The sequence below is a fragment of the Nilaparvata lugens genome, chromosome 7 (genome assembly GCF_014356525.2).
Source record: "Nilaparvata lugens isolate BPH chromosome 7, ASM1435652v1, whole genome shotgun sequence".
NCBI lineage: Eukaryota > Metazoa > Arthropoda > Insecta > Hemiptera > Delphacidae > Nilaparvata > Nilaparvata lugens.
Window position 1 is genome coordinate 39,709,338 of NC_052510.1, and position 16,244 is coordinate 39,725,581.

Below are 16,244 nucleotides of genomic sequence, written 5' to 3' on the forward strand. Positions count from 1 at the left end.
TCTTGAATATTTGAGTAAACACAATTCTAAAATAGTTTTCTGTGGAGATTTTAATGTTGATTTCAAGAAAGGTGACATTGTTTCTGAACTGAAAAATATTTTTTTATCTTATGGATTGAGTTATTGTTTTGAGGGTATTACTAGGCCTGGGAAAAATTATGACACGTGCATAGATAACATTTTTACCAATGTGGAAAATCATTTTTTGTCTTGTGAAATAGTAAAAACTGTTGTTTCTGATCACTGGGCTCTTCTTCTAGCAGTCAAATGTGGGAATGAAGGAGAAACTAAGAAAAAACAAATGCATCAACAGTTGAACGTTTAGTGCGTAGCATGAATAACAAAAAAATGTATGCTTATGAGTGTCTACTGAGTGCTGTAGATTCGTATACGATTTATCTAAATAATTCATTGGACATGAAGGTTGGTACTTTCTCGATTTTTTTTAAATATAATAAATAAAGCTTTTCCGCTTAAAAGAGTTAGGGATAAGACCACTTTGCCGAAACAAAATAGAGTATACAATCCCGAGTTGAATTGTTTAAAGGATAAATGTGACTGGCTTTATGATATATACTCAAGAACAGGTTCATCTCATGCTAAAGCGCTGCTTAACAAATATAAGAAATTGTAAAAAAATTGCTTAAAGAAACTAGGCGCAAAAAGAATGACAACTTCATAGAATCTTCTAGCAATAAGAGTAAAGCGATATGGCGTATTATAAATAGTGAATGTAATAAAGAAGATCAAATCAAAGTATCTGGTAGCAAATTAGATCCATTTGAATTTAATAATTTCTTTATTGATAAGATCAATGAAATTGTGAAAAATGTGTCTCAAAAAGTGAGGAGCAGTACTCTACCAACTATTTGTATAGCAGCTTAAAACCATCTTGTTCATTTAAGTTTAGTTTAGTTAGTAAGGGTGAAGTTGAAAGCGCTATCAATACCATGAAAGCAGTTAGATGTGAGGATGTTTATGGAATAAACACCTTGGTTGTGAAACTAGGAATGAATTATTTGAGTGAGTTTGACTCATATTATAAACAGTTGTATATTGAGCTCCATCTTTCCAGATGCACTTAAGCGTATAAGAGTGATTCCCATATTCAAAAAAGGATGCAAATCTGAGTGCAATAGTTTCAGACCTATTTCACTTGTTCCTATTATTTCCAAGGTGTTCAAAAAAGTATTAAATGAACAAATAGTTCAGTATTTTGGAGTCAATCGTCTTTTTAGTGACTGCCAATATGGCTATAGAGCAGGACTGGGAACTGTTAAAGCAACTGTTTCTCTCTTTAATTTTCTTATTAAGTCATTGGAGAAGAAAAATCCAACTGAAATAAGACTATTTGACCTCTCAAGAGCTTTCGTCACGGTATCTCATGAAATTCTTTTGAACAAACTGGAGTATTATGGTTTTGACAAGTCTACAAGCAATCTCATACGTCCTTATTTGAGTAATAGGTTGCAAGAGGTAGCTTTCAATGGTAATGAGTCTAGTTACTTGCCTGTTTCCTATGGTGTGCCACAAGGCTCTATTTTAGGCCCAATTCTGTTTATTATTTATGTAAATGACATGCCAAAAGTAATTGGACCGTCAGCTAAAGTATACCTGTTTGCTAATAGTCTTGCGATTTGTGTTAGCACAAAGACCCTTTCAACCAACGACAGACCAATAAATGAAAAGACTCTTATGGTTGAGAACTGGTGTAATGCAAACCTGTTGTGTCTAAATTCAAATAAAATTCAAAAGCTCAGTGTTTCGTACAGCAATAGTTTACATGATAGTAGCCAAAGCATGGTTAATTTTCTTGGATTTATCATAGACTCAAAATTGAAGTGGAACAGTCATATTGATAAAATGGCGAATAAGATGAGTAAAGGACTTTTTATGCTGAGAAAGTTGAGAACAATAGTGAACTTACAAGTCTTAAGAACTGTATACTTTTCACATTTGCACAGCCATCTGTCCTATGGTACTTTAATTTGGGGCTCTCAGAAATATAGTATTAAATTATTCAGGTTGCAGAAGAAAGCTGTAAGATTGATTTGTGATCTTCCTTACAGAGGTCACTGTAGAGATATATATATATATATATATATATATATATATATATATATATATATATATGTATGTTAAATTCGCGGATGGATGAATATGGTAAATTATCAACCGGGTACATCCGATAAGCAGTTTCACTTACTTTCTGACGTTTCGTCATTATCTCAAATGACATCTTCGGAGCGCAGGTAATCTTACACTGACTCCTGCCTGTGCTTCGAAATTCTTCCTCGTGGTCGAAGGGAGTACCTCCTCCCCTCTCCTTCCACCACGTGTTCAGCCTGGCGCTGCTGGGTGAATGGAATTCCCGGAGAAGTGTCTGGCTTTTGTGATGTGTTTGTTGTGTTCAGAATGATTTTCCAAAGAGAAGAGATATTTGTACTGTCATCCCTTTTGTTAAGGCAACCTTGTTTCTCTATTTCCAAATAGAGAATATTTCTGACAGTACAAATATTTCTTATTATATATATATATATATAAATTTAACATTTTTTCCCCAACATTTTTTAGGATTAACTGGAATACCACGACGATACTCTGACTATCCAGATATATACACCCTGTGAAACCTTTTTTCTTCTATGGGTTCATTTATTTCCTTATATATATCACATAACAGAAGACACTTTAAAGTTTGTAATATAAATTAAAAAAGGAGACATGATATAAATAGATTGAAAACACTTAAAAACTTACATTAGAAATGGGGGAAAGTTTCTGCAGAAAACTGCAGTCTGTGCTCGGTTGAGAAAGGAGACTCAGTCTCCGAAAATTTCCCCTATTTCTAATGTAAGTTTTCAATCTATTTATATCGTGTCTCCTGTTTTAATTTATATATATATATATATATATATATAATATATATATATATATAAATAAGGAAAAGTCTGAAGGAAAACATTCCAAAGAAAGAAAATATAAGAGTAAAGAAAACTGTTAATGTTCGAGGCGGCGGCCTTCTTATTGTTCTGGATACATTGGATGATAAGAAAAAAATACTAACAAACAAAAGCTTACAAAAAGGAGGGATAAAAATCATGGAGCCTGCAAACAAGAAGCCAAGGATAATCTTGTACGATGTCCCATCAGATGTAAATAAAGAGGAGCTGTCAGAGATCATTTATGAAAAGAATTTCTATAACTCTGGAATCCAAAAAAAAGACTTTGTCAAAGGCTGCGTCCCATCATTCAAGTTAGGCCCAAGAGATAAAGATACCCTTCATTGGGTGTTTGAATGCGATCCTGAAATAAGGAAACTAATAATTAACAAGGTAAAGCTGTTTATCGACTTTACATGCTGCAAAGCAAGCGACTATACTGTAGCTCAGAGATGCTTCCGGTGCCATGGGTTCAATCACGTGATGAAGCATTGTAAAAAAGAACAGGATGTCTGTGGGCACTGTTCAGTTATAGGACATAATTCTAAAAACTGCCCTTCCGAAAAGGAAATTCCAACTTGTGTTAATTGTAAAAAGAATAATAAGCCAGCTAATCATAAAGCCAATGATGCAAAATGCCCATGTTATAGAAGAGCACTGAAACAAGTTATTGATAGAACAAACTATGGGATTGCTTAAAAAAATGAAAAATAGGATATTGAAAAAAGAAACTCTAATTAAGCCTAGCATCAATAAAAGAGAGCCGTCGACTATTGAAAAATCTCTAAAAAAGATAAATAAGCTACATGTAAATAAACAAACGTCAAAAAGTAGAGTATCATTAATTCAGATTTACGGTGAATATTCCGATATTAATTTAGCGTTTGCTTACGTAGGAGAAAATAAGATTCGAGTCTCAGATGGATTCTCGCACGTACTAAAGTCAAAATCGCTGACGCTAGAGGAGAGGTGTAGCCTTGAGCCAATTAGTCTACAAAATAAATGCTCGGCGATCTTACTGAAAACAATCAACACGCCTGACAGTAAACAATTAATTCGGAATTACTTGTTGCCCGTAAATGATTATAATGCTCTAGAAGAAATTAAAAAAGTGCTATTGGAAATAAATGAATGGGCATCAATGAATTATCCACTTGTCGTAGGCATAGATGAATTCAGCCAGCTAGCAGATTTATCCTCAATTGATTTACTCAGTTTTATCTTATCAACTAATCATTTGAAATATATATTTTATCATAGGGGCATTAACAGCATGAATTTTCTCAATATTCCAGAACCAGATCGGCCAGAAGAAAAAGTATGCCCAAGAGGTTATCTACCAGAAGATAGCAAGCACCATAACTTTCTAAATTGCATGATTGAATTGAAAAATCTTTTACAGCAATATGATATGATAAACGCAGATATTTTCAAAGAAGCTCTTTCAACACTTCGAACCGAAAACCTTCATGCTTCATCATCGGTCTTCAGAGAAATTGAATTGAGGAGTATGAATGTTTACGATAATGAATTAAAAATGTTCCTTCTACCAACTACTTCAAAATATAGAATGGGATTCAGTATGGAGGGAGGCGGAGCTTACATATCATTTGACAACAGTTCTCGCAGATTTAGAACCAATGAAAAATATATTATGGTTAGTCGAGACACTCAAGTGATGCTTAATGAGGAACTGTTGGATGCTGTTTCGAAAATTGATATATCTCGATGCAAGATACCGAGAATCAGATGGATTGATGGAGTTCCAGGGAGCGGAAAAACACATCTAATTGTTGATAAACATCGACCAATGGAAGACCTCATACTAACTCAAACAAGAGCCGCAATCAAAGGAATAAGATCAACTATACAGGAGAAACACGGAAATGAATTCAACTCAATCATCAATTCAAATTACAGAACCGTGACGTCGTTTCTAATTAATGGCTGCCACAAAAAATATAAGCGCGTATTCATCGATGAAGCTGTCCTTATGCACGCCGGCTTCGTGGGATTCGTCTCTGAGCTGACAGGCGCAGACGAGATAGTACTGGTTGGAGACTCAAAACAAATATCTCACATCGAGAGAAGTGGTTTACCAGCAGTCTGGAAAAATATTTCTGTTTTCGCGGATCCGGATTCTTACCAATCAGTAACCAACAGGTGTCCAATGGATGTGTGCTGTCTGTTGTCTAACTACTACAATGATATCTGCACTACAAATAAAATTATTCTATCAATTGAACCAACAATAACTAACGGAGAACCTCACAACCTACAACCACAAACTTTAATCCTCACATTCACGCAATCAGAAAAACAAATGGTACTGGAAGCTGTTAAAAACAAGGCTCCCGCTGGCTCATTAACAATACTAACTATACATGAAGCTCAGGGTTTAACGTTTAGAGATGTTATCCTAGTGAGGAAAAATACTAAACCACTCAAGATTTACAATAGCATTCAGCACATAATAGTAGCACTTAGTAGGCATACCAACTCATTCAGATATTTAACAGTTGGGGAGCAAGATCTCATGCTGTCATTAACTCAAAAAATACAATCAGTTGAGGACAAGGATATCTACAATTGGCACACAAATAATTATAAACACAAAAACAAAAATGGCTGATTTGATGGAGGATTTGGATTTATTAGACATTGAAGACTTTTCGATTCCAAATTCACAAGATGTCAACAATAATATCCAACCTTTCAACTTGAAAATCATCAATTTCAACATCAGAAGCTACAATAAAAATTTTGAAGAATTTCTTATTCAACTGGAAGACCTGAATGTGGATTTCGACGTGATAGTCTTAACGGAATGCTGGATTGCTGGTGGTGTTTCCTTGAAATCAATTAATAATTATACCTGCCACAAAACAGAAAACAATATTCTACAGAATGATGGAGTAATAATTTATGTCAAATCCGAATATTTTGTCGAAATAAAAGAAATTGCAGTTAGGCAAGCCAACTGTTTAAATATGCATTTAAAAATTGGGAAAGATACTTTTGTTATAACAGCGTTATATAGATCTCCATCACACTTGGACTTAACAGAATTTCTCATTGATCTGAGGCAGATTTTGAATGATAATGGAAAGTATTTTCACATCGTTCTAGGAGATTTGAACATCAACACAAAAGAACCAAATCAGCACAGGCAACTGGAAGACTATGATAATCTACTCAGTGAATATGGATTCCTATATAAAGCAGGCAACTCGTATTGGAAATAATAGCTCTTCATGTATAGATCATATTCTTATAAACTTTAAAAAAGATATAATACCAATAGTTTTCCCAAATTCTATTACAGATCATTTTATAACTATTCTGGGAATTAAATATGATGCGGTGGAACACAATCACAACAGAAGAAAACCCTACTATGAAAGTATTGATTATAATAAACTTTCATTAGCACTAACAAATGAGACCTGGAATTCCGTGTACCTGCAGGAATGCGCTGATAGTGCTTTGAAGAAAATTATAGAAATACACAGAAGAATGTAAAGTTATTAATAGAGTATCGCACACAAAAAGAAAAATTAAGCCTTGGATTACAAATGGATTAATTACATCAATAAGGAAGAGAGATAAATTACACAGACAAAGCAAGAATAATACAGCGAATCTACAGCTTAGAGAGTATTATAGAAGGTACAGAAATCTACTAACAACTGTAATGGAAAATGCTAAGAAACAATACTTTTCAAGGCGATTTGAAACTTCCAGCAACTCTAAGCAAACATGGGAAGTAATAAGAGAAATAACTGAAGTGCAACGGCCAAGAACACAAATCCACCAAATCAACTTGGAAGGGAGAGAATTGAAATTGGGAGATGATGATAAAGATATGGCAAATTCTTTCAATGAATTTTTTATTAGTATTGGATCAAAACTGGCCCAGGACATTCTAAATAGCGATTGTAATGGCGCAGATGAGCATGCGGCAGCTGATCAGATAGTCTGCCGGTCATTATTCTTTACACCTGTCAGTGAAAACGAAATGATAAAAATCATTAATAGTCTTAAAGCTAATAGTGCACCTGGACTCGATAATTTAAAACCAGATTTTTTCAAACAGAATAATACGATACTTGCCAAGCCTTTAACACATATTGCAAACAAAATTTTTGAGGAAGGTGTTTTTCCACAGTGTCTTAAGGAAGCTGTCATTTGTCCAAAACAGGAGATGAGAAAGATATGAATTGCTACAGACCCATATCATTACTAAGTACATTATCAAAAATTTTTGAAAAGTGTATCAAAACAAGACTGATCAGCTTTCTTGAAAAAAATAATCTTCTATCGCCAAACCAATATGGTTTTAGATCTAGTCGCAGTACAAATGATGCTATCCACTATGTGACCACTCAGATTGCCGATAAAATAAACACTGAAGAGAAACCATTGGCAGTATTCTTAGATTTAAAGAAGGCTTTTGATACGGTGTCACATGACATTCTTCTTTCAAGGCTTGATAACTATGGAATAAGAGGAGTCGCATGGAATCTTTTCAAGAGCTACCTATCAAACCGAACACAATGTGTCAGAGTCAATGGATGTATAAGCAACAAGCTGACTGTAAAGTTTGGAGTGCCACAAGGAACAGTACTAGGACCAATTCTTTTTCTTCTCTACATAAACCCATTATGCAACATGGAAATTAATGGATCAATCACCACCTTTGCAGATGATACTGTTCTACTGTTCTCTGAACCGACCTGGGAGATGACCTGGAGAGAAGCCGAGACTGGACTTCAGAGGGTGTCTCGCTGGTTGAGTGAAAATCTGCTAACATTGAACCATGAGAAAACCTTCTTTCTGACCTTTTCGGCGACTCAACATGGACAGCCAACAGGAGATGAGATAGTAATCAAGAATCAACGGAATAACACTTCATACACAGTTCGCAACCAGAAACCACAACCACAACACCAGATACAGGAATCTTCTCATCACTAGTGTTGCAAGGAAGGCACTATACCAGAGTCATTTCAATCATTTAGCACAAAAATTATATAATCTACTTCCTGCAAACTTTAAACAGATTAATCATCCTAGAAAGTTCAAAACAATAGTACACAATTGGTTGATGAGCAAAGGAAGACAGAACATAGAAAACATTATTTCAAATAACAACTAACCACCTAATGACTTACTAAACACTAACTAATTAATAATACGCACAAAAAAACAACAAAACCTACTCTAGAACATGGTACGCCATAGTGGAGTAGGTCAATTTCCACACACAAAAAACTAAACAAGTAGAGGACACATTATAAGAATTTTTTTGTAACTAACTATTGTATGTAATATTGTAATTTATCTAATATTTTGTGTAATTGATGTTGTAGTTTTAGTTTTTTTGGGAAATAAACATTTATTTATTTATTATTTATATATATATATATATATATATATATATAATATATATATATATAATATATATATATATATATATATATATATATATATATATATATATATATTTGTAGCACTTAACAGAAAACACTTTAAAGTGTTATAATATAAATATAAACAGGATACACATGACTTACATTTAAACGAGAATTTTCGGGGGCTGGGCCCCCTTTGTCAATCAACCAGGAAGTGAAGTGGTGCAGATTTTCCAGCCCCCGAAAATTCTCGTTTAAATGTAAGTTTTTAATCTATCCGTGTCGTGTGTATCCTGTTTATATATATATATATCAATGTTTAGTTTATGTTAAGGAGAATCATAGCTCATATGTTCAAAAGGGTGTGTGTCATAAATATAATACCAGGGGGAAGAATAATCTTGCTATAAACTTTTGCAATTACTCTAGGTCACAAAAAACATTTTACTACATAGCTATTAAGCTTTTCGATGCTTTACCTGAGAGGATGCAAAGTTTGCCATTGAATGAATTATCAAAAGATTCCTATTAAAGAATGCGTTCTATACATTGGAAGAGTATTATGAAAGTGTGTGTTTTATGAATATTTTCCATACAATTCATCATAAATGTACTGTAGTTACCACCTGTAATGTGTTTAATGTATTGAGACTGTTATTGATTGTTATTTGGATTTCTTATTAGTTGATAGTGAGACTCTGTTGCTTGTATGTTTAATATTTTTTGTTGATTTTGTATTCTTGACTTGTGTAATGCCCTTGATGTCCTCAAGGGTTTCTGCAAATAGACAAATTTTGAATTTTATTCAGAAAGGGAATAGTTTTCGGCTAGGCCTAGGCCATATTATGATTGTGTATAATGAAATGTGAAAGAAATAAAAGAATTTTGAAAAATATTCAAAAGCCCAGTTTTAATTATCTTACTAGAAGTGACTAGTTAAATATTAGAATAATATTAATAATATTATTAGTCAAGTTAAGATCAGAATTAGTTTGTAGCTCTAAAAAACGGTCATTGTAATTCTTAAAAAGATGTGAGAGTCGATCCTCTATCTACTACTGGTTTTTTTAATGAACTGATTACTTTACAGCTTTTCATAACAGTTTTATGATAATAAACTTTTCTATTAATTCAGTTTATGATAATTTTATTATTCGGATTAGCAGTCAAGAGGTTGTTAGATTAATCAGATATCAGATTTGCAATATGCAGTGACGTACTTAATTGATGATAAGGTCGTGGAAGAAGAATACGGTACTTCAAATTTGAAATATTGTACCTGGACGTTTTCGGTGAAGTTGATGAAAATTTCGCCAGGGAAGCTCTCTTGTGTCTGAGTGGATCTGCAGGTCGCAGAAACCGGATCTGCTTTATATTCAGCGCAAACATCATTTTTATAGATCTTCACACACTCTGAAACAAACGAGTGAGCATTCATCATGAGAGTATAGTTTGGCAAATGCAAGCAATTCACTCTAAAATTTCAATGGCCATGTTTAAAAAAAATATTCTTGTTTGACACTTCAAACAATGACATTCCATGGCAAATGTAAGTGAATAGCAGCAAGCAGATATGGTCTAATGAGAAGATCTCTGGTTGTTCGGTGCGTGGGCGGGGCGAGCAAGCCTGACTGCTGTATTCCTTATTATAAAATTACGCCGTGCTAGACCACTACCTCCGTAAACAAAGCCGTAGTGCATTCGTGTGACGTCAGTCAGCACAGGTAGGGCTCCTAAACCAATAAAAATTCGTTGATTTCAGCTAATCTATATCAGCTAGTGTCTTTATTGGAGCCCTACCAGTGCTGACATCACACGAATGCACTATGGCTTTGTTTAGTGGATGGACTCTTGACTCAAATAGCTGGCAAGAACTCAGCTATAGTGGATCGAATGTTTTTGCTATGCATATAGTAGCGTATTGATGCTGTGGAAGGGGTAAATCGGTCTAGGGATCAAGTACAGTAATGAGTCCGTGACTGTACACTTATCTATTTACAAACGAATTTTCTCCAATACCTTAAACCTCGCTATATAATCGGGCTTATCGGCCATTCAAGAAGTAATGTCAATATGAGCCTTATGACTTGTTAAATCAGATTCAAATTTAGCCTTTGATCATAGCTCAAGTTCTATCTCACAAATGAATCTAATCAATATTCAGCAATATATTTATTTCAATTATATTTTAAGTAGAAGATCGCTAATCAGTTCACTATGTGACCAGGGACTTGGCCGGAGCAGCAGAAAGGTTGAATTATCGGATCAACTCGATTTTTCACCTTAAAACATACTTTATTTGTAATTTATATACAACTATATTATAATAAAATATAATAATACTACTTTTTCATGTTAAAGCCGCATTGGACTACATAAGTTCAACAAATTGAAAAATGTTGTATGATAATTATTGACTTGGTGCTCCCCTATTCGTAATTTTCTGCAGTAATCCTTCAGTCTCTCCGATTTCCTGCGACGCTCCACATCAGAAATCACAATCGCCCGTCGTCGGGTAGGTTTCCGCTGTTGAAGCCTTTTGGTTTTCAGCTTCTGATAATTTCCGGACTTAGCCCTCAGGTCCTCTAGGGAAATTTGGAGCTCAATCACATAATCGATGATTTTACGTTCCAATTTCGAAATTTTAATCTTTGAATTGATTTTGCTAGACCGAAAATTGTTTCACTACCATAAGTAATTTCTGAAAGGATTACTGAGTTGCAAATATCTTGTGTTCGTCTAAATATCTGAAGCTGTTGACGAGGTCACAAACTTAAAAAATTAGGAGAGGATCAATAACTAGAATTTTTGTTTTTGGGTAAGAGATCTAGAGCCCGATCTTACTGGCGATTTCACCAAGACAACTAATTTATTTCCTTGCTTCTCAAATCAAAATCAAATCAAATTTATTTCCATTCAAAATACATTTTACAAACATAAATATAAATTACAATTTTATGGAAAAATTAGCATCCGCAAAGAAAGAATCTGTGCGCGGATGCGAGTTGTGCTATTTCATAAAACTAAAATACAATATTTACTAGAAATTTAATTTAAAAAAATGAAAACTAAAACGAAAGTAGAAGAACAAAAAGAAACAGTATTACATGGACAATCCTCTCGAAAAATTCACTTAGCCTAACATTCAATCAGAAAGTTAAAAACTGAATACGAAACAAAAATATTCAACATTACATTGACATCCTCTAAATAAGAAGAAAAAAATCACTTGATAATATTAACAATTCCAACATAAAAAACCCCTTTAATTACAATTGTTATATTAATTAATAATCAATATTTGAATTGCATACTTCAATCAATAGTAGGCTATCAATAATTTAGACAAACAAATGGAGCACGACTAAAATATGAATAACAAAAGAAACCTATTGATAAATTGCTCCAGGTACAGTAATTTTATTACTATTATTTATGTTTTATTTTGTGTGATTATTTCAGTTTTGATTATTAGTATTTGTTTTTTATGTTTTATTATTACTATTTAGTTAGATTATTACTATTTCGATTTGTTCTGACTATTTTTATTACTATTATTATTATTATGTTTTTTGTGTTATTATTTATGTTTTGGGATAAACGATTATTTTTCAAGATCATCAAAAAGTTTCTAGTATATCACCATTTTCCCTTAACCAGTGATCTAGTTCTGTAGAATATTTTTTGCAGTTGATTTCTACGATCCTCGCTGGAATCAGGAGCATAACTTTATCAATTTTGTATTTGAATTGTTGCCTGCATACATTGGTTGAGCCACTAAAAGCCACTGATCGGTGAGTGAACGTGGCTCTGAACGAAGTACTGTTTTGTCGTTGAACGATGCATAGACTCACATGCAGTGAGTCACGAGAAGTGAGGTCTAGACGCACAATACCTATGCCTTCCCAATGCTAGCTCTTACTTGAAATTAAAGGTTCCATTGAGGTATTTTAGCACTAGATATTGTATAATATATATTTTTTGTAATATTATAGATCACAAAAATCTTCAAGATCTTTAGTAAGTAATAATCTTCCAGGCTGTCCCCCTTAATGGCCGATTTCAATTCCAAATAATCTAGCGCTGCATGTGAGTCTATGCATCGTTCAACGACAAAACAGTACATCGTTCAGAGCCACGTTCACTCACCGATGTCATCGTTCACTCACCGATTAGTGGCTTTGAACTCAACCAATCACAATATTTGTGTTTTGCTCGAGATTAATGTTTATGTCACCTGTCAGAATTATGTTTTTTTCAACTCCTCCAGGCAAACGCTAATATCTTTAATAAATTGTTCAGCTGATAATGATGGAGGTCTATACACGGCTATAAGTGTGATGTTTTCTTTTATCTGTGGCACACGAATGTCTAGGACAATAGAATTTGCGGAAGCAATATCATTTTTCAAAATTTCAGAATTTAGATTATCTTTGATGAATACACACACTCCATCACATTTATTGAATTTAGCAGGTGAATTTATCACTGAGTACCTGTTCAGGCTGAAAGAAAACTCGTGATCTTCCGAAATCCATGTTTCAGATAGAATTATTAAATGGTAGGTGGTTTTACAGTTTTGAAGGACAACTGAGAACTCATCAAAAAATTTTTTCATACTACGTATATTCATATGTAAGATGTTGATAGACGCTTTACAAGCATTGTTCAATTTCAATGACGTCTGAAAATTCAACACATCATCATACTCTATTGTGTCACCCATCTTTATCACATCAAGGAGATAATAATAATAATACTTCTCTGAAAAATAAAATTCTTTCGCATTGGATATCTTCCGCATTCAGATTATCTCAAAATGTTGATTAGTTGAAAGATAAATTGTTTCAATTTACTGTTTGGAGAGAAACTATTTTTAAGGAGTTATACTCCCTATATTATTTGAAAGACGGTCTTTTATTTATATTGATCCATGAGTACCTTCGTACTCATATCAATCCAAAAAAGTTGAAAAAATACAGAATATTTCATTCGTTAAAAGAGATAATGTCTTTTCAATTATTATTACTATCTTATCATCATAAAATTACGATCCAGAATATTTCAGTGCATTCTGTGAAATGTTTATCTCCCCTTCCTTCAACGAATTACAAGTTCTTATCTACTCACACATTGGCCTTCAAAACCTCTTCCAAGTCCTCGTGATCTCTCAACACTGTGAATGTAGCTCCATCTTCGCTTCTCAATTTCACTCTACAAGCTCGGTCTATCCACAGCCGGAGTGCTCCTTCATCTCCTAGAAGATACTTGGCTCGTACATACAGCTTCCTTCTTTTCGCAGTTAGTGATTGGTTTAGGTAAATTGGTGTATTACCCAGCATGTTGATGCGTTCTGTAGTGAATTTTTTTGTGGCATGCCTGTTTGTAAGTAATGCGTCCGCGTCCCCACGTCGCACACAACGAACATCAATCGTAGAAGTCAGTTGATTCTTTATTTTGGTAGACGGTGACATGCAACTATTGCGGTTGGTTCCAATGTAAAATTTAGCGCCTTCCCAATATCAATAATCAGATCAGTAAAGTTCTCATTCACCAATTCCGGCACACCAAAAATTTCTACCGAATTTCTCCTAACGTATTGCTCAAGTTCATCTTGGTTCAGTTCGGTTTCGCGCAATCTGGCTTTCAGATGTTGGTTTTCGAGAGTTAAGTCCGATATTTGCCTTTGTTGATCACTCAACTGTTGGTTAGTAGACTCCATGAGGGTCTTACATGCAGCAATCTCAGTACTTAATTTCTCGTACAAGTCTTAACTAACTTTTTTTAAGAGTTCGTTCATTTGATCTAGGGTTACAGGAGCACTGGACGAAAGATTTTGAAACACTGCTATTTGTTTAGTTGTTGCGGGTAGCGTCAGTTCGAATCCGAACTCGCTCTTTGCCGACGGATGGTGTCTGTACAAGCCTTACAGTTTCAAAACTTTCTTTGGAGGATTTCAACTTCGACTTCCTTGAGACCGACACAGTCTCCGTGGTGGATGGATCGGCATGTTGAACAAGCAATCCTCGATTTCAACGTGCGCCCAATTTGCTGGTTGCATGTTATACATGTACTCGTCATTTCAATATTTAGTTGGAATGTCCAAAAACGATAAGTTAAAATAGAGTGGAAAAACCAGTCCGTTTTAGAAAAAAAAGAAAATCACAACGCACGGCCGCACAGGAAAAATAACCTAGCAAGTCATAGTTTGCTGTTCACTGTGTAGTTGAAACGAAAAACACTGATTAGATAGCACTCCTACAGAAACCGTCCGGTCAACTCAAAGGCTGAGCAACAACTGCAAGGCTATTCCCGAAAAAAGCAGCATCATCCGCAAAACCAAGACAATTTTGACGTGATTTCCAACACAAATATTCTTCGGGGTCGATTTTTCCCATTCACGCATAATAAATTCCAGAGCACAATTGAACAGAAGAGGTGATAGACCACCCCCTTGACGCAGTCCTGTTCTTATAACAAAAGAATCTGAAATTTCCTGTCTGAATTTCACCCGTGAAGTCGTATCAGTGAGAGTTAGACCAATCATTCGCACCAATTTCAGGTGTAGTCCAAAATTTTTCAAGATCTTCAGAATAGAATCTCTATGAATGCAATCATAGGCTTTCTTAGTCTATGAAATATATCACAAACTGCATTCATCTCTGTTTATAATATTCAATTATTAAATTCATGGTAATGATCTGTTCTGGGCAACCTCTCCATGGGCGAAATCCACCCTGATATTCTCAAAGTTCTTTCTCCAGTTGATCTTTGATACGATTGAAAATAATACTGGAGATAATTTTATAAGTACAAACTAGGAGAGAGATTCCTCTGTAATTATCAGGATTTGTTTAATCGCCTTTCTAGTGAATATGGTGAATCAGAGCATTTTTCCAGTGGATTGGGAAGACTTCCAAGTCCCAAGTGCAGAAATGAAGCAGTCACTTACTGAAATGATTCAATCGGAATTAAACGTGTTACGTCTCAACAAATCAACAAATCCGTAAAAGAGTACGCGAGTTTAAAGAATGAATGTAAAGTTTTGCGGGATAATAATGTTCGCATGCAAGGTGAAATTTGTGATTTGAAAAATGAAATTAACTCTATCAACCAATATTCAAGGAAAGATAATGTAGTGATTATCGGTGTTCCCCAAACCAAGGGAGAGGACGTCTATCTTATTCTGCAAAAACTCGCTGAGATCTTGAAAATTCAGTTTCATACGTCGGACATTTCAACTGCACATCGCCTGAATAATAAAGGAGGCCCACATCGACCCCCGATCGTAGTGAGACTTATGTCTAGGAACTGCCGCAAAATCTGGCTGAATGCGGCTCGTAAAATGAAGGGAATTGAAGCGAAGTTACTGCATGAATCATTCGATAATAAAAAAATCTACATTAACGAACACTTAACTGATTTTAACAGATCACTTCTCAATGCTGCGAGAGACTTAGTGAAACAAAATAGGATCGCGTTCGCTTGGGTTAGAGAAGGTAAAATCTTTGTTAGGAGAAATCCGGAAGGTCGAGTGGTAAGGGTTATTGTAGAGGATGATTTGAAAATATTTACGAACGACACTGAACAAGGAACTAGGAAATAAACTGTAAGTTGCAAGATAAAGTCATGGTTACAGAATGGTGGCGGTTTGAACTCTTTATTAAGTTAATTTTATGATAAATGCAAACGTGTTGGGTTTTTAATAATTTAATAATTTCCTATTTTTATTTGTCTATAGTTATTATTTTCCACGTGCAGGATTTAAAGTTAATGAACTGTGTTACTGGAACTTTTTAGGTGATTTAAATTAGTTTATTATTGATGGAATAATATATTTAATTCTATAAAACATAAAATGAGTTAGCTTTGTTCAACAAAGAAGTAA

The 16,244-nt window shown here is 34.3% G+C and overlaps 1 protein-coding gene across 1 annotated transcript in view; it reads right to left on the minus strand.

Moving 5' to 3' along the window:
- LOC111051910 (GATA zinc finger domain-containing protein 14-like) overlaps positions 1–16,244 on the minus strand; it is a 38,755-nt gene that overhangs the window by 11,303 nt on the left and 11,208 nt on the right. Inside the window, exon 4 of the mRNA XM_039432733.1 lies at positions 9,636–9,769. Within this exon, the coding sequence (XP_039288667.1) occupies positions 9,636–9,769 (134 nt within the window). The remainder of the gene's footprint in view (positions 1–9,635; positions 9,770–16,244) is intronic.